This window comes from Ogataea polymorpha (assembly GCF_001664045.1).
Source record: "Ogataea polymorpha strain NCYC 495 leu1.1 chromosome Unknown OGAPOscaffold_6, whole genome shotgun sequence".
NCBI lineage: Eukaryota > Fungi > Ascomycota > Pichiomycetes > Pichiales > Pichiaceae > Ogataea > Ogataea polymorpha.
The window spans coordinates 269,509-288,089 of record NW_017264703.1 but is presented as its reverse complement, the minus strand read 5'-3'; the positions used below and the strand labels follow the sequence as shown (position 1 = coordinate 288,089).

The 18,581-nt window shown below is 57.1% G+C and overlaps 4 protein-coding genes across 4 annotated transcripts; all 4 read right to left on the bottom strand.

Moving 5' to 3' along the window:
• Positions 1-19: 19 nt before the first annotated feature.
• On the bottom strand, positions 20-14,379 carry OGAPODRAFT_95282 (uncharacterized protein; the record flags this gene model as incomplete). Its single annotated transcript, XM_018357713.1, has 2 exons — positions 20-4,817; positions 4,854-14,379. 2 exons carry the CDS (start codon positions 14,377-14,379, stop codon positions 49-51), a joined length of 14,295 nt encoding a protein of 4,764 aa, XP_018209181.1. The 3' UTR covers positions 20-48.
• A 50-nt stretch (positions 14,380-14,429) lies between these two features.
• OGAPODRAFT_17116 (uncharacterized protein) lies at positions 14,430-17,285 on the bottom strand. Its single transcript, XM_018354899.1, has one exon. It carries the CDS (start codon positions 16,903-16,905, stop codon positions 15,859-15,861), a length of 1,047 nt encoding a protein of 348 aa, XP_018209179.1. The 5' UTR covers positions 16,906-17,285; the 3' UTR covers positions 14,430-15,858.
• On the bottom strand, positions 14,472-15,476 carry OGAPODRAFT_9745 (uncharacterized protein; the record flags this gene model as incomplete). Its single annotated transcript, XM_018357952.1, has 1 exon — positions 14,472-15,476. The coding sequence occupies one exon, from the start codon at positions 15,474-15,476 to the stop codon at positions 14,472-14,474; it is 1,005 nt and encodes a 334-aa protein (XP_018209180.1).
• Positions 17,286-17,349: 64 nt separating the features above from the next.
• On the bottom strand, positions 17,350-18,558 carry OGAPODRAFT_17115 (uncharacterized protein; the record flags this gene model as incomplete). The annotated part of the gene is made up of 1 exon (XM_018354898.1): positions 17,350-18,558. The coding sequence occupies one exon, from the start codon at positions 18,556-18,558 to the stop codon at positions 17,350-17,352; it is 1,209 nt and encodes a 402-aa protein (XP_018209178.1).
• Positions 18,559-18,581: the final 23 nt, after the last annotated feature.

Genomic DNA, 18,581 nt, shown 5'->3' with positions numbered 1-18,581 from the left:
TTCTTTTTACAAAATGTTAGCTAATCAAATAATTATTCTCTACACCACCTATCTTTCTCCCGTCTCGGCAAAGAACTGGCGCAGAATAGAGGCTAGCATCTCCGGCAGCTCCTCGATTTCACTCACAACCACGTAGTATTCGAATGGGAACGTGTCCAGGTACTTGTCCACCTGCAGTTTGAGCTCGCCTGACGCGTCGGGCACGTATTTAGCCTGGCTCATCTGCAATATGCTCTCTGTGTTGGCGATGCCGTCAATGACCACGAAAACCAGCATAATGTGGTTTTCGCGCGCGCGCCGCACCAGTCGCCGGATCGTGTCGTGGTCCTCGCACACCCCGTCCGAAAGAACAATCTCCAGCTGCCACAGATTCTCCGAAGCCGGCCTGGTAGCAGCAAACAGCTCCAGAGACGTAACCACCAGCCTGCGCACGTCGGTGCGCGTCTGCTCGAATGTAAATTGCTGGAACACTTTTGTGCCTGAATCGGCCGTGAACTGCGCATCGAACGGATGCACCACGTCAGTAGACTCGCCAAACTTGACGACCGAGAGCTGGCCGGACTCGAGCTGCGTCAGCGCCTTGGACACGAGCGCAATCGACTGGAACGCGATCTCGACGGCTTTCGACTCGGCCATCGACTTGGAGTCGTCGACGGCAATCATGATCTGGTACTGGCGCTTGCTAGGCTTGTTTCTGCGCATCCAGATCTTGTCCTTGCGGAACTGGGACGCAATGTACGGGATGATCTTCTTCATATTGAGCCGCTTGCCCGTCTTGTAGTCTCCCTTGAGCTTTGTGGCCACCGTCGGCTCGAGAATTAGCCGTAGCTGCTCGCACAGCCCCGCCGTGAACTCCCGTGTCGCCTCGTCCGCCCGCTGCCACAGCAAACTGGCCTCCTCCAGCGGACGCATCGCCGTGGTGCGAGGTGTGGCTGCGTCGATCGCCGCGTCGATCTCGTCCGAGTCCTCGTCCATCTCGTCGTCTGTCTGCAGACCGGGCGCGCGCTCCTGCTTGATGTCTCGCGCGCGATCCGTCACCACAATGTCGGCAACGCCTTCGACGCCCTCGACGTCGCCCGCGTCACCGCCCTCGGCGGCTTCCGGCTCCTGCTTCTGCTCCGGCTCCTGTTTCGGCTCCTGTTCCGGCTCCTCGATCTCCATCTCGTCGTCCATCTTCATTGCCTGCTCCTGCGCCGCAGCTCCCACGGCCTGGGTGTCGCTCTGCGCGTTCTCTCCGTCCAGGTGCTGGAACTCGTCCGGCTTCTCGCCCGTCTGCTCCGCCGCGTCCTCGTCTGCCTCCAGTATTTCCTGGTGCCGTCTGTAAAACTCCTTGAGCGAGTCGCCGAGCTGCTTGAGCGTGCTGGCGGCCGATTCGCGCGACCGGTCCGTCTGCTCCTGCGCGTCCTGCGCCTGTGCCGCGCCGCTCGCGCCCACGTTGTCCTGCTCTGTCTCTGCGCTGGCGCTGGCGCCCTCGGCCTGCGCGCCGTCATCTGCTACCGCTGCCGAGTCTGCGTCCCGCACGGCGTCTGGCGCGCTGTCCGCACCGCCCTCTGCTGCGTCGGCTGCGTCCGCCTCTGCAGCGGGCTCCGTCTTGAGCTCCTCAGACTCCTCCCCTGGGCCTTCCTCTGCTTCTCCCTCCTCTGCTTCTCCCTCTTCTGCATCTCCTTCCTCTGCTTCTCCTTCCGCTGCCTCTTCTGCCTCCTCCTCAGCCAATTCGCCCTCATCTCCAGCTTCCTCCGCACCGTCAGCCTCCTCTTCTGCATCCTCTTCTTTTTCTTTCTCTTCTTTCTCTTCTTCTTTCTCTTCTTCTCCCTCCTCCTCGGCACCCTCGTTCTCCTCTGCCTCATCAATTTCCATATCATCCGCTTCTTCTTGCTCGCTTTCCTCCTCACCATCCAAATTCAGGTCTTCCGGCAGCTCCAGCGCCTCGCCCTGCTCGGCCTGCATCTCTGCGTCGTCGCCGTCGCGGACTTCGTCCTCCTGCTCGCCAACGTCCTCCTGCTCTCCGTCGCTCGCCTCCTCGGCCTTTTCCTGCTCTCCGTCGCCGTCCCCTTGCTTCTCCTCGTCCACGGCCTCCATGTCCTCGCCCGCCTGGCCCTTCAGGTCGTCCTTCTCTTTCTCTTTCTCGCTGGACGCCTCCTCATCCCACATCTTCTCGTCCACAGCGTTGGGGTCCAGATCGTCCACGTCGCCAACCTCCTCGTCGGCAGACTCCTGCGAGTTCTCACCCTCGTCTTCGTCGTCGCCGTTCTGAGCGTCCATCTCTTCCAGGTCGCCCTGCATGTCGCCCTCCACGTCGACCGCGTCGTCGTTATCGGCTTCTTCGTCCTTGTCTTCTTGCTCCTGCTTTCCGCCAACAAGATCATCCAGATTCTCATCCTCCTCCACGTCCTTCGAGTGGTTCATCGCGCCGTCGCCGTCTCCCAGCCCAGTGCCGCTCTCCGCAGGCCCGGACTCCTCGTCGCTGGCCCCTTCCGGCGAGCAGAACCCGTCGGTGGCAACGCTCAGCAGCAGCGTGCACAGCTCAAAAAGACCACGTGACACCCCCACGTAGTTGGCCTGCGCCTTGCGCAGCACAATACTCGTCGCGTTGAAGTAGTGCTCCAAAACGGGCACCACGTAGTACAACAGCCCGCGCACAGATCCGTCAACGTCATCGTCGTAGTGCAACTGCTCCAACAACCGCACAAATTTGCCAACCCGCTCCTTCAGCACATCGCCATACAAGAGGCCCATCATTTTCGCCAATCGATGCTGGCTCTCCACAAACCAGTTGTCTGCATCGTCGTCGGATCCTCCCGCCTGCAACTGCCGGATCTTTTGGATACTGACCAGAACAGAGCCAAACAACTCGCTGCCGGCCGCGGAGACATTGGCATCGTGGTCGACCAGCGACAGCTGCTCGAGCGAGACCGACGCATCGAGCCAGTCCAGCACTGTGTCTGCGATAAAAGCGAGTGCTGGATGAGTCTGTTTCCACTCGGCTAGCTGTGTGCGCAGGGAGTCGAGTCCGCGCCGCGCAACGTTTACTTTGTCCCAGTCACTCTGTGTGAGCAGCCGGTTCTCGAGTACCAGTTGCAGGTCCTCAACTTTCAGCACAGGGCCCGCTTCGAGCCCTGCAGCCACCTCCGAAACCTTGGTTGCCATGGCAACCACCTCGGGCAACTTGGTCACCATGGCAACGACCTGTGTGGCGTATGGATCAACACCGATAATCTTGTCTGTCGTGGCAGGGCGCAAGGTCCTCAGTGCTTTCTCCACAGCATCCCGTGCAGCACAAACATCTCCAATCTTGTGTCGCGTCGCAACTAGCGACACCAGCACGTTCTCAGCAGCAGCTAGCGCCTTCTGCGCGTCCGTCACGGGCACCTCCGCGTGGCAGTTAGCAACGGCCGCACGCAAGCGAGGCAGCAGCTCCAGCACACGGAAAAAGTACACATCGCAGCCCTCGAGGGCTGTGTGGCGGAACGTACGCGCATTGGCCAGCACCGCCGTCGTCGACGCTAACAGCGCCTGCGTTTTGGTGTTGGTCTGCAGCTTGAGCCCGCTGCGACGCAGCTCCTTCAAAGTGTCGCTCAGCAACTTGCGCTTCTCCTGTTTAAGAGCCGCCACTTGCTTTTTGTTCTCGTCGGTTAGCGTTTTTGGCGTTTCTGCACGCAGCTTTTCTGCTGCTTGGATTATCTCGTGGCAGAACTCATAGAACGGAGCAACAGACTCCGCTGCGAGTTCACCAAGATAGGTTTCCATGTTGCGGTGGATAGTGCGGATGTTCCTGAACATTGCAATGTCTGTAGGCGGCATGTCTCCAAGCTCAACAAGGCAGGTACCAATATTTTTTGGCAAAAGTTGTGTCACCGGTGCATTTAGTCCACTCTGTATCATATCATCCACCGTGCCGTTCAAAACATCCCGGTATCTGCGCACGAGTTTGTAGAGGCTCTGGTGCGACTTGCGCGAGCTCTGTTTCAGAGCGTCGACGTTGACATCCTTCCAGCTGGCTAGCAAAATGACTTCCTTGACCTGTTTTTCCAGCACCTTCTTTTCTTCAGTCACTGTGTTCTCAACGGCAACCAGGAACGGCTGGAAAAAGTCTAGCACGTTGTACAGTGCGTCATACAGCTCCTGCTGAGATTTAACATGCTCTGCAAATGCCTGCACCAGCCTGAACCGGTGTTTCATGTCTCCGCGCGAGGCCCGCGAAATAAACACATTCACGGCACTCACCAGCTGCGCCACGTCCTGCTTTTCCGGCACAACAACGCTCTCAAACAAATGGAACCACCACTTGCCCATACTGGTCTCGATGGCGCGCTCCTCGTTCGCTAGAATCTCCTTCCATGAACTCAACTCCAGCCGTCTCCAAGACACAACCAGATCGGCGAGATTCTGGAAGTGCCGCTGCAACGACACACCCGAGTGCGCATATTTCTCCCACTCGTTCACAAACGTGTAGATCTGCTCAATTTTCGCCAGCAGCCGGAACAGCGGCGTGTCTGCCCGGTACGACAGATACTCCTCGCAGATGCGGAACAGCTGCTGCAAGGTTGCGTGCTCGGGCCACTGCTCAAGTAGCTCTCTCACGTGACCTTGCAGGGCGAGCACGAGCTGGCCCGAGCGGCGAGTTTCGTGGGGGCTGAAGTCGCGGTAGAAGTCGAGCGTACGGTTTTCGTTAGTGGCAAACGTGTCCATGGCACAGGCCACCTGTAGGATGGAGCTGGCAAGCAGGGAAGGTGTGTTGACCGCACAGCTCTCTCGGGCAAATAGTTGCCCGACACTGTCCACGACAGTCGCGCCTTCCAGCACCAGCTGTTGCAGGCCTAGCGGGCGGTCTAAATGGTAGCTGCAAAAAGCACTCGAAAGCTCCGCGTACACTTCTTCCCATCCCGTCTTTTGCGCGCCGCCCGCAACCTCAATCTCCGCGTCAGGGAACAGCTGCGCAAACTCCTTTTCAGCATCGACGCTGGCGTCCTCGTACTGGAACACGCCGTGCTGTTTCGACTCTTGCTCTTCGAGTTTGAGTCGCCGCATACTCCAGCGGTAATACGCCGTCATCAGCGCCGTCTGCAGCAGCTCATCCGTGTCGGCTGCACACTGACGCTGGAAATGCAGTGCCTTGACCCCAAACACAAGCAGCTTCTCTGCGTCGACCGCGTCGATCGACTGCGATTTCACGAGCTTGTTGGTCTGCCTCAGCGTCTGCGCGAGTTTATCGGCATTGCCTAGCACAGACGGGTCAACGGGCCAGAGTTTCGAATCGCATGGCTCTGTCTCACCAAGAAGATCAAGACCCAGCCGCAAAGCATACACAAAGCCCGCTAGCACGTCGTTGAGGTCGGCAAACTCGCTGAAGTTCTGTCTGAGCCGCAAGAAAAACTGTGTTGAGTTGCGGTGCAGGTTCTGCACCTCAAGTGTGCTCTTTGCCATCGTAGCATCGGCTGCCTCCATCAGCGACCCCACAGTCCTGTTTTTCACCGCAGAGTCCAAAAAGATCGTCCATTCCTGAAATAGGGCCTCGATCGGTTCGCCCGACCGATACACCTTTGGCGCCGCAGGCGGAGCCTCGTCGACGATCGGCAGCAGATTCTCAACGTGCACAGCCCTGTCGCCAAACGCGACGCTGCAATATGCCACCCACGAGTTGCGAATACCGGTCACAAGCCGTTGCAACCGCACGTAGTCGTCGTAGATCACGTGATCCGCAACTGCCGGGTCGTTGGCCTGGCTTGGCACGAACAGGTGGAGCATGCCGCAGGCAAAGAGGACCCAAGCATGGCCGAGGTCTCTGCGTGTGGCGCGGACGAGCAGCACGGGAGCAAAAAAGTGCGCAAACATGTCCGCAAAGAACGGCATGTCGCGCAGCGTAGTCTGGTAGCCAGCGATGGACTGGGCAGAAACAGAATCATTCAGCTCAGCAAATTCCGTCGTCTTGCCCGTGTGGGCCGCACAGATATGCAAGACCCAGTGCACCAGGAGCTGCCGTAGGTTTTCCAACGGGCTATTTAGTGCTGTGCTGTTTTTCACAACCGTTTGCAGTAAGAACTTTGAATCTGCCAGCGCCTCGTCTATGGCTGCTCCAGAGAGCTGTTTCATATTCTGGCCGGTGCTGACAAGCTGTTCGATCAGTTGCTGGCCCAGAAGCCCCGACAGCTTGGACTGCGAGTCTCCGGCCCACAGGTTATCCAGGATTCGCGGGTACGGCTTGAACGTGCTCTGGTTCCACTTGGTGAGCGAGAGCGTTGGTCTGGCGGCCAGAAGCGCGAGTTTCAAGTTTTCTGCGCTCATTGCGAGCGGCTGGTTGGCGCTGCAACGTGCAAGGTCGATAAAGTTGAGCATCAGATCGAATAAGGCAGAATAGTGGTGCTTTCTGGGGTTCAAGAAAGAGGTTGAGATTTGCTTTAATGCGGCGATTTTCTCCATTATCTCGGCCAAATAATCCACAGAACCGCCTGCCACACTTTGTTCCAGCATCGTGACAAATGTCTGTCTCAAATTTGCAACCATTTCGAAATTCTCCGAATACTGCTCCATACAGACCTGGTCGAACTCGGCCGTCGCGTCGATGACGAGATGGTACTTCTTCCACGATTCCGCCGTCGCCGGATACACAGCCTTGCACTTTTCCCAGATCAGCGCCATCGAGTGGCCTTGGCGGAGCTCCAGCTGCTTGGCGAACGACTGCGCCACGGCACGCAGAGGCTCGCCGTTGCCCGTGTAATTATCCAGCCAAGCCAGGATTTTTTCTTGGTAAATACGCAACTTGGTTTCGTGCTGCACGGTCGAACAGTCCACAATGCCCTGCCAAATAAACATCAGCTTGAACAGGGACCGGAACTGGCCCGAAAATGTCCACCGACAGTCCGCTTGCTTGAGCTCCGAGAGCACAAAGTCGGCAATTTCGAGCACAAGGCCATATACGTTGAGTCGCGGCACGTTTTTCAGCGTTCTTCCAGCGGCTTGTGCTGCCGATCGCTCAAGGTAGGTGAGTTCTGTAACCTTGGCGTTTTCGGCGCGCACGTGCAGCTTTTTCAGGAATTCCTGAGCACTATAGAGCATGCCCACGACGTGGAAGAAATAGATCGCTTCTGGAGAGTCGAGCTGCGGCCGTTGCTTGGCCAGACCGTTCAAGATGTAGGCGTTGAGCACCGGGTTTAGCGACTGCGCGGCAACGGCCACTTTAATGGGCTTGTTGGTCTGCGCGGCCTCATACAGTTCTGAAATCTGCGGCCGAAGCTGCAGCGACCGGTAGAAGTCGAGTCGGCCAGTAATTTGCTCTAGAGCGGCGCGAATGTGCCCAAAGTTTGGCAATCTCGCCGCATTCGCAGCCAACGCAGAAACCTTCGCGTGCGACCACATTGGAAGCGCTGCCGCTGCAACGTCTGCAAGATGCTCGCCCGATATGCTCAGCACGTCGGCCAGCACGGCGAGCGGAGCCACCGCAGCATCGTACGAGCTCACGTGTGCCGAAACACTGTCCCGTGCCAGCAGCCGTCTGTCGAAGCGCGTGGCACGTTGCTCCATCTGTTCGAGGTAGATTTCAATGCCTCTGTTGCGCATAGCACGCGAGAGCTCGCCATATCTTGGATCGGCAGTTAAAAATAGCCGGAACCCAGGATGTGGGCGCAAATGGCGGGGGTTGCCGTCGGCGTCAGTGCACTCATTAATGACCAGCGAGCCATCCATTTCCAGCAGCGAGTTCAGCCTGTCCAGCACGCTCGGACTGCACAGGTTGGCGTTGTCCAGCACAAGCCAGTGACCTTTTTCAACGGCCTGCACGAGGAGACTGTCAAACCAACGGAACTTGATCTTGTCGCCCTGGCCAAGCTTTTCGCATAAACCCCTGTACCGGGCTTCCAATTGCTGGAACATGTCCGATGCCACGGACTGCTGTAGCACGACAAAATGCTGTTGCAACTGGCTGAACTGCGCCTTAGAAATCTCGTGCGTAGCTAAGTAGTCGATGAACCGCAGCGTGTGCTGCAGAACGGCCGTGTCGCCTGAGCTAGATAGAAAATTGTACGCGGCGGCCTCCATCAAATACGCCTGCAGATCCTGCGCAAACTCGGCAATCTCACGTGACAGGTCGTCCTGTTCGAAGCCGCCCAGGATGTCCATGCTGTCAATATCGTTGTTCATCGAGAACTCGTATAGCCGCGTGCCGACGACGCCGGCTGCAAACCTGATCAGCTCGGTCTTGCCTGCGTTTGTGGGGCCGACAAGAATCAGCGGCCACTGTTTCTTGACGCATCGCAGCAGCGTCTCCAGCGCGGTGAAATTGCACTGCAGCGGACTTAGCTTGTCGTCGGCGAGATACTGGTTCAGTCTATTGCGCGACACAAGTTCGGCCTGGCACTGCACGTGATCCACCGTCAGCTGATAGTACGGCGCAGTTGAAGCTCTGGCACCAAACACTTGCTCGTACAGCTCCTGTGCGCGCGCTCTGTCGGCAGCCGTGCGGAAACGGTGCTGAACCACCATCTCGAAAAAATCACCAGGAGTTGGCGACTCTAGCAGGCTCTGCGAGCTCATAAGCGAGAGCCACCGCAGAGTGTCCCGCAAATTAAACTCCCACGGCCCACCAACAGCTCCCCATTTACGTTGGAGCACCACCTCTTTTTCCAGCAGCGAAACAAATTCCACCAGCTTGTCACTCACATTGTGATCCAGCTCTGGATACAAATGACGTGCAATCATCTTTAGGTCTACCTCTGTCAGCATCTCCACATAAACCACCGAGAACCGATTCACAAACGATTTGGGCAGACCTTTTCTGCCTCCTCCCTGGTGCTGTGGGTTTTGAGCCGCAAACACCATAAATTCTGGGTGGCTGCGGAAACTTCTGTCCAACTCGGGGATATATGCCTCACCACGGTGATCGAGACAGGCGTTCAACCCTTCCAGGACAGACTGCGACGCCAAGTTCATCTCGTCGAGCAAAACCCAATCGCCACGCTTCATGGCACGCAAAAACGGGGAATCGCGCCATCTAAACTCGCCGGCCTCGCCATCTTCAACAGGCGAATCCGATCCAAACAGATCGATCAGGTCCGTCTGTTCGGAAAGATTGATCCGCGTAAGACTTTTGCCTACCGCCGCGGCCAGCGCGGAAACAAGACTGGTCTTTCCCACGCCGGGACTGCCCTCAAGCAGGATCGGCTTGTGGATCTGCATTGCACGCACCACACGCATTGCATTCGCAGCCGTCGTTGGTGCAGTTAGGTTGAAATTCGAGTCCTCACTAGAAGACACCCTCGATACCCGGAACTCGCCGCATGTCACGTGGTGCTCGGTCACGTGAACCTCACAAGGTGCCGTGTACAGCGGTTGCAAGTCCAAACCGCTAAACTCGGCGAGCTTCTGCACAAACTCGAGTTTTGTCTGGCGTAAACGTGCCTCGTTGTCGGCGAGAAAGGCGGTGTTGTTCGTTCCCAGCCCATCAATAAACACCATACACGCGCCGTGCAGCAGGGCCGCAGGAGGCGCCGTTCCGTTGGCGGTGGCCGAGTTGATGAACGTGACCCACGCCAAAATGTCTCTGAGCGAGATGACGCCGCTCGTGGCTGAGCCATTGCCCAGTCGCAGGCCGTACCATTCCGAAAAGCGTACCACGGCATCTGCCAGGTGGCGATTTCCCGGCGCCAGTTGCGACTCGACGATCTGCCGCACGTCGTCAAAACTCTCCATCGATGGCACCCATATTTCGGTGAATCTATTCCGCAGCGCTGGCGACAACTCTTTCTTGCCGTAGTCGCCGCCCGGGTTCATCGTGGCGAAAAACTGGAAGTTTTCGTCGGCCACCACGGCAGCGTCCTCGCTGCCCTTTTCGGCAAGCAGCAGACTGCGTTCAGGCTCCAGCACAGAGTTCAATCTTTCAAGAACAGAGTCGTCCGCCAGCGAGATCTCATCAAGCAAAAAGAAAGAGCCGTTTTTCATCGCCGTGACCAGCGGGCCGTCGAACCACTCGAAAAGCACGCGCGACGCAGCCTGCAGCTTCTCTATGGTTGTAATTTCCTGATCAGAAAGCGTCCCTTGACGCCGCAAATCGTTGTAGACGTCCATAGCGGGCTCTAGGCCCTCATACGTGGCGCCGTGCGCGGCCAGCACACTGCGCAGACCCGCCTCGAGGTTTTCCTTGAGTCTCTGTCTATTTCTGATTGGTCTCTGCGATCCAAGCAAATCGCCCGTCTCGGTGTTCTGGTGTGCATTGACAACGACCAGTTCCTTGCCGTAGAACTCAGCTACCAGCTGGCAGACCGTTGTTTTCCCGCACCCGGTCTCACCCACGAGCAGCAACGGCTCCTTGTACTTGATAGACTGGGCTACCAGCACAGCGAGCCGGCGCATGGCCTTGGTCCAGACCACCGGTCCCGGCCGTTGCAACAGTGGCGCAAGTTCCTGCTGCTCGAGCTGGGCGTAGTGTGCATCCATGTCAAGCTTAACACGCATCACCCTCTCGATCGCGGTCTTGACCACCTCTTTTTCCTCTGGCCGCCGCACACGTTCGGCCAGCAGCATATACCCGTTGGCAGCGAGCTGCTCATACCCGACCGCGTCGCGCAAGGCCCAGCGGAACAGGTCGCGCAACGTGGCAAACGAGTTTTTCTTTTCGAACAGCCGCGTGCTCTGCCGCTGTACAGACAGTTCCTTGTACACCTCGACGATCTTGTGCGCGTACGAAGGCGCAATCTGGCAGCGTTCGCGCAAGATAATCTCCAGCTCGTCCTGCGGAATGTCGTCAAAGTGCAGCTCCAGAAACCGGTTGCGGAAAGCCTTGGACAGCACTTTTCTGCCCCCGTACAGCCCTGGCGGGTTCTGCGTGGCAAACAGCATAAAGTCTGGGTGCGGCCGCACCACCTCCTGGGTTTCCGGGATGAACAGCTCTCTGTTGTCGTCGAGCAGTCTGTTGAGCGCCTCGAGCACGTCTGTCGGCGCGAGGTTGAGCTCGTCCAACACGATCCAATGGCCCTTGCGCAACGCATCCACCAGCACGCCCTCGCGGAAAACAAGCTTGCCCGTGTCGTCCGACACATACGTGCCCAGATACTCCTGCAAGTCGGTGTGTTCGTGGTTGTTGATGCGGACAAACGTGTGCCCCGTGATTTTCGCGAGATAGCTGATCATCGAGGTCTTGCCCGCCGAGGTTGGACCCTGGATCAGCACAGGGAACCGGCCGCTGGACGCGCGCACAAGGTTCATCAGATTCTTTTCCACAAACGGCGTCATGATGTAGTGCGGCTGCTGCTCGGGCTCGTGGGGGCCACGGCGCATCCAGTAGTGCTTGAACTGCACGTAGCGCTGCGTGTCGCTCGATGGGTCTGCAGGAACCTGTGCCAGCACGGACCGGGCGTTTTTCAGCCGCTGGATCGTGTGTTTTTCGATCAGCGGCCGCAGCTTGGCCTCCGACTCGGCGTCCAGCAGCGTCAAGAACGCCATGCAAAAGCCCTCGTACAGCGACCGCCTGAGACCGTAGATCGCCACGATGTCCCGCACGTACTGCAGAGTGCGCGTGAGCGTGCGCACGCTGAAGTGCGGCTTCTGGTTGCTGCCGTCGACGATCTGATTTGTGTCGGCGAGCCGCTTTGCCGCAAGATACAGCTCCGCCACGTCGTTGCCGACCCACTCGTCGGCCAGCGCGTAGCGGCCAATGTAGCTGTCGATGATCATGAGCAGGTCTGCAATGTCCTGGTCGGGCGAGTGCACGTAGATCTCGGTGAACCGCGAGCGTATACCTTCGGGCAAGTCTTTCTTGCCCACGTCGGTAGCAGGGTTCATGCAGCCGAAAATGCGGAAATCGGGGTGCGCCTTGACGCTCTCGACGTCTCCCTTCTCCGACAGCAGCAGGTTGCGCTGCGCAGTCTCCTCGTTCAGCAGCTCTGCCACGCTGTCCAGCGTTTCTGGTGCCGCCAAGTTCATTTCGTCCAGCAGCACCCAGTCGCCGCTACGCACAGCGTGCACCAGCGAGCCCTCGACAAACTTGAACACGAGCGACTTGTCGGCAGAGCTGGCCTGTTTCTCGAACTCGCGCACCCGTTCATACAGCGCCCGCCACTCGGCCATCAGAGCGGCCTTGTCGGTGTCGTTGAGCTTGCGTTTTTTCGCGAGCTCGTCGTCCTGCTTTGCAAACAGCGTCTCGGCCATCTTGAACGCCTCGCGCCACAGCCGCACAACGCCCTTCCACTGCGCTCTGTTGAACATTTTTGCCAGCAGTTTGAGGAACTGCTCGTTCTTCTTCACGGAAAACGACCGCCGGAACAGCTCCTCGAAGTCCTCCTGCAGCGGGATCGCCAGACTCTTGGTTGTCACCGGCTTGAACCCGCCAAGCAGGTCGCCCACCTCGGTCTGCTGCGACACGTTGATCACGGTGAGTTTTTTGTTGAGCAGCCGCGCCATCTCCTGGACAATCGTCGTCTTGCCCGTTCCCGTCTCTCCAACAAGCAGCAGCGGCTCGCACAACGCGACACCAACGCCGATCTTCTCCATCAGCCGCAGACAATGGTTGGTCCGCGCAAATGCTGTGCTCTTGCGCGCCGGCTTCAGCCCAAGGGCCGTCTTTTTGCGCAGGTGTGCCCGCCCCACAGACACAGCGTCGGGGTATTCCTCAAATGACGGCACGTGCTTGTTCAGATGCACCGTTGCCCGCGACGTCGGCACCTCCAGACACACGGCAACGGCCTGGACGACGGCCTCAATCGGACTGCGCTCCACTATCGAGCTCGTGAAACAGTCCACTGTTTCCTGGAAAATCAGGTCAAACACCTCCTCCGGAAGCAGACTGGCGCTGTCTACGTGCCGGTCCTCCAGAATCCGCGTGCACCGTCTGCACAGTTTCATTAGATCTCGGATCGTGAGAGCTCTGGGCTGTGCGCCCCTGTTCATGCTCAAAAACTTGCGTGAGTCGTACAGCTCCCTCACGCTTTGGAAACACTTGATGAACATGGCGGTGAAGTTTGCCAGCAGCGGGAACTTGGTGTCCAGAATCGTGCGCAGCTCTTTTGTGTCCAGCTCCTCAAGCTCTACAACGTTCCACAGCCGCAAACCAATCATGTCGTGCAAGGTGATCTTGCGCAAATCGCCTGCCACACGCAGCGACGAGATCAACTGGAACCCGTTTGCCGCCTTAATCACCTCGCCTCGAGATGGAATGGTGAGCTCTCTTTTTTCGAGCAGGCTGAGCAAGATCGACAAGACCTCGTTCGGCGCCTTGTCGATGTCCTCCACAAGCACCCAACGGCCTTCCTTGACGGCTGTGGTCAAAACGCCGTTTTTCCATTCAAAAGTGCCCGGCTTGGCTCCCGATGAGTACGTTCCGAGAAGCAGCTTCGAGTCCGTTTGCTGGTTCAGATGGATCTTCACCATTGTGTCCAGCTGCAACATTCTGGCCACCTCGTTGATCAGAAACGTCTTGCCCGTTCCCGAGCGGCCTACCAGCAGCACAGGCTCGGACCTCTGTATGCATTGCGCCAGCTGGTTCATAGAGGCAAGAGACTTGGGAAGCGGCACAAACTCGGACCTAGCAACTTCCTCTGTTCTGCCGCGCATCAAGCCGCAAATGTTGGGGATCACCACGTCAGCCACGATCGTCGCACCGGCAGAAAAGTCTTGCTGCACAAATTTGACGGTATACTTATTTTCCGCGCGTGCGGGCTTCAAACTCGGGTATTTCAGCATATCAGCAAGCCTTTGGGCCTCATATAAGGCAACAAACTCGTAGTCGATCTGGTCCACGCCCTCATAGACGCCCAAAAAAGGGCCTCGACCAATATGGTTGTGGATCATTTCAGCCGCCACCTTCTCGGACAGAAACAGGTGGATGGCAAGGATCTTGATTGCAAGCAGCTTGTTCACCGAAGATGACTTCTCAGAACTAATTATGGAGTGTAAAAGTGCAGAGTCCACGTACCGGTGGAACTTGTCCCTATGCGCAGTCAGAAGCCTGTAAAAAGACAGCAAGATGGACTGTAGTTCGTGCTGGTCGATGGTCTCGATGTCGATCATGCTGAAAAACTGGTTTTTCTGCAAATAGTACTCGATAATTGTCAAAGTTTCCGCACAGCTCGTGCCGATCTTGGACAGACTGCTCAGGGCCGCAGAACCTGCAACAGACACAGACTTGTTGCGGCGATTCAAATACGCTCTTTCGATCGCATCGTTGCTCGCAATACGCGACACCACCTCCACCACAAGCGGCCTCAGAGCACACACGTAGGCGGCAGTGGCGTTAATGTCGAAAAAATGGAGTGCTATGTTCGATAAGTTGGCAGAGTTGGAAATATTCTTATCAAAAAGGTACGGATCTGGAACAAGACGGCCCGGAAACTGGGCCTGAATCTCCCGATAAATTTTAAGGTACTGCTGGAAGTCTATGACTAGCGAATATGACATGCTGGTTGACGTCCAAGGGGGTGGTACTCTATAATGTATCTGAAATATTTTTCCTAAATTTTTTTTAAGCTCTACACCGCCATAATCTCCCATTAGTGCTTACGTAATCCATCCTCGCCGCGAGAACGCCTCCATTCGGGAGCACCGCTCTGTCGCGGCACGAGAGGCCCGCTGGGCGTGGGACGTTGGCTCCCGCGCCGGCTCTTGTAGTCGTTAATGAAGTCTGCCAGCGTCGCAAGCAGGTCGTCGTCGTCCATGCCGATCCATTTGCTCAGATTAATGTACGCTAGCGTGTCTGCCAGCTCGTATTCTCCGAGCCTGTTTCTGGGCAACTGGCCCTTTTTGATGTATTTGGGCGACACGTCCGCAATATACGTCGCACTCACGGCAAACACGTACGACATCTTTTTGCCCCAGCCATCGCAATAAAGCGTCGGGTTGTCGAACTGGTTTTCGCAGCTGTCGAGATGGACCCACCGTTTGAGGTACTGCGAGTAGTATTCGCACCACACATGGTCTTCTGCGTTCCAAATGTACCGCGCCTTGAGCCCGAGCGCGCACAGGATCAGAATAAAGCAGTTGTTCCACTCTCCGCAGCGTCCTTTGCGGAACGAGAGCAGCGTCTTTGGGTTGTTGTAGCGCGGGAACTCGATGGTTTGGGAGCACTCCGCGCACCTGTACTGCTCAATGATGTCCGCACGGCCGTCGAAGTGCTCTTTTTTGTATGGCCCCACCGGCGGGAGCGGCTGTATCTTTGTCTGGTCTGCGTTGCCGCAGGGACAAGGGGGCCGATTAATCCACGTGAAAAAATCGTTCTTGTACCATTCCAGCAGCGCTCTGACCAGCCGGTCCGTGTAGTCTGGCTCGTCGGCGTGGTTCTCCAGCCGCTCGTACACGCCCGACTGCAGCACCACGTCGAGGGCGGCGCTCTGGGCCTCTTCGTCGGCGTACTTGTCCATGAGCCGGCTGATCACGGCGAGCTGTTGTCCAAACGGACGACTGCTGGGCCGGCGCTCTGCGAGCAGCCTGCGAATGGTCTGGCGCTGCTGTTGGGCGTATTTCTGCTTAAATAATTCTGCCAGCTGAGAGATTTCCATAAATATTATTTTTCCATGCCTCGATCCAAACACAGAAACACACACTCGGTCCATTACAACCCCTGCGCGCTGCAGAAGGAGCTTGTGGGCGAGAAACTGCGGCTGTATGGCTACCTTATCTTGGCGGTCAGCTGGGCCGTTTTCGTGGTGAGCATCGGCACTGTGGTCGGGGCCTGGGGCTGGGTGTTCTCCAGCACCAGCGCCGCCAAGTGGCTCTCGCAGTGGAAAGTGCTGGACGGCGAGGGCAACGAGATCATCGACAGCTACTATCTTTACGCGTTTGCTCTGAATTTTGTCATTTTGTGGATCTGGTGCGTCGTGTCATGGCTCAGCATGAAACTGTTCAGACACAGCAAGGGCAGTGGATAATTTATTTACAGCTCTATTTCACCTCAAACACGTGGACTTGCTTGCCCGTGCGGATCAGCAGCAGCCGGCCGTCGACAACGAGGTTTCTGTCGACCGGGTCGTCCCACCGGCTCAGCTTGACGCGCTGCTTGCCGACAGAAACTGCGCCGCCCGCCAGCAGTCGTTTGATCTCCTTTTTCGACACGCCCGCCAGCTTGCGGTGCAGAAGATCCCCCACGCTCGCGAGTTCCTCCTTGCCGACCGCCGTGATCATGTTTTGTCGACGGAATGCGGCCAGAACCTCGTCGACGTCCAGCTCTGTGTCTTCGTACAGTGCGTCGCTAATCACCATGTTTGCTCGGCCCTCTCCGTTGCCGTGGAGAAGGTCGCATAGTTCCACCGCCAGCAGGCGCTGGCCCAGCCGCAGCGCCCGGTTGTGCCGGTGAAATTCGCACACGCGCTCGATCAGCGCCGTTGGCAGCAGCGAAAATTTATACAGCAGCTTCGCAACGTCCTCGTCCAGCGTGTTGTACAGAAACTGGTACAATTGGAACGACGGAGTGAGGCTCTTGTCGATGAAGACGGCATTGCCGGCGCTCTTGCCGAACTTCACACCGTTCGCGGTCGTCAGCAGCGGCACAGTGACGCCAAACGCTTTTTTCCTCTCGCCAGGGTGCAGTCTGTCTATCAAATCCAAGCCGGCAACAATGTTGCCGTACTGATCGTTTCCGCCCACCTGAACGTCAACGCCGTGGTTTTCATTCAAATAGTAGAAATCGTAGGCCTGCAGCAACTGGTACGTGAACTCGTTGAAGCCTATGCCCTGCTCAGAATCCAGTCTGCTTCTGATCGACTCTCTCGAAAGCATCTGGTTTACTCTGATGAACCGGCCGTATCTGGCCAGAAACTCCAGAAACCCCATATCTTTCCACCAATCGTGATTGTTGCGCACGGCAACCTCGCCGTGGCGCCTGTCCAGCAAATGGTTGCGACTGGCAGCGTAGCGACGGCCGTTGGAGAAAAACTGCTCGAACTGCGCCTCGATACGCGCCACGTTGTCCAGCCGCTCCTGCTGCTCCATCTGCGCGCGCTCCGTCGTTTTCCCTGACGGATCACCAACCGTTCCGGTGGCTCCTCCCACCAGGGCTGTGATACTGTGTCCCCGGAGATTGAAGTGCAAAAGAACCATCAGCGGAAGCAGGTTGCCCAGATGCAACGACTTTGCCGTTGGGTCTGCTCCGCAATACAGACCGAGCGTTTTTTCGCGGGCCAGCCGGGCCAGGTGGTCTTCGTTGACCACCGTCTCGATCAGCGACCGACGTCGCAAATGATCAATAATTGGCTCGTTGGCGTCGGCCTCAAAATCCCCGACACGTGTATCGATTGAGTGCCGCGCCAGCAGGTCGCTCACCGCCAACGGAAACGCCCGCACCTGCCGTGTGGTGGAAAATAGCCGTCTCAAGGACATGAATAATTGAATATTTAAATTTTCAGGAGCTAGGTGTGGTTGCGATATACAATTACTCTATTTAACACCCTCCAGTTTTTGCCTCTTGACCGCCTCCTCGCTCTCCATCACGCGCTTCATGCTGTCCTGGATGACCTCCCGGCCGTCCTTGCCGTCCACGCGGCGGAAATACGGCTGCAGCCGCCAGTATGGCACCTCTCTGTACCGGCCGCCCCAGGTCTCAACCTCGCCCACACGCACCTGGTCGAGCTCGGCAATGTTGTCCTGCTGGTAGATCTTGGCGACCACATCCTCTATCATTTTCACCACCGCCTCAAACTCCTCCAGCGGCGAGTTTCTGCTCAGTTTGGCGATCTCGGCACGAACGTCGGTGTGGATGCTCAAAAAGTTGCGCAACGATTTGAACAAGTGCGACTTGAAACACCGGCGGCTCTCCGAGCCCTCACACCGGGCAACAACGTCAAAATACTCGCGCACAAACCGGTCTATTCGCGGGAATTGTTTCTCAATATCCTCGGTCTCCGTCCAAAAAATGCCCGGGTTGTATAAGTTCCCCTCTGCAGACATCACCGCGTCGCAGCCAACCTCTTTAATGCAACGGTCAATGTCGTCCGGATACAAAATGTTCCCGTTGCTCAGAAAAACAGTCTCTGGAGGCAGATTGTCTTTGATGTACTTCACGAGCTTCCAGTTCGCAAAGCCGGTTTTCTGTCCCTTCATCTCACGCGTCCGCCCATGAACGGTGAGAAATTGTGCTCCAGCATCCAGACACATCTTTGCGTACGCGAGACTCTTGTCCCAATCGTCGTAGACCCTGATTTTAGCCGTCACTGGGATTTTGAGGTTTCTGTGCAAGGTATTGATCAGTTTGGAAATGAGGTCCCAGTCCTCCATCAAAAAAGACCCGTAATGGCCCTTGCGCGCTATTCCTTGAGGACACCCCAGGTTTAAGTCCACGGCATCGCATCTGTCCTCAACGTGCTTGGCGGCTTGAAGAAGGAAATCGGGGTCGTTTGCACAGAACTGCACAATCAAGGGTCTGTCTGCTTCGGAGCCATCCATCGGGCCAAACATTTTCTCACGATACTTATCGTCTGTCGCAAAAAGCCGAGAATGAAGCATAGGGGAATAGCACAGGTCAGCGCCGTACTTCCTGGATATCATGCGCCATGCAAGCTCCGAACCGTCCACCATTGGTGCAACCACCTTTTTCGGACGGCCGAGCTTGTCGTAGAGCTGCCTACCGGTCAATTTTGAACTTGTCATAAAAAAAGACTGAAGGCTTGATC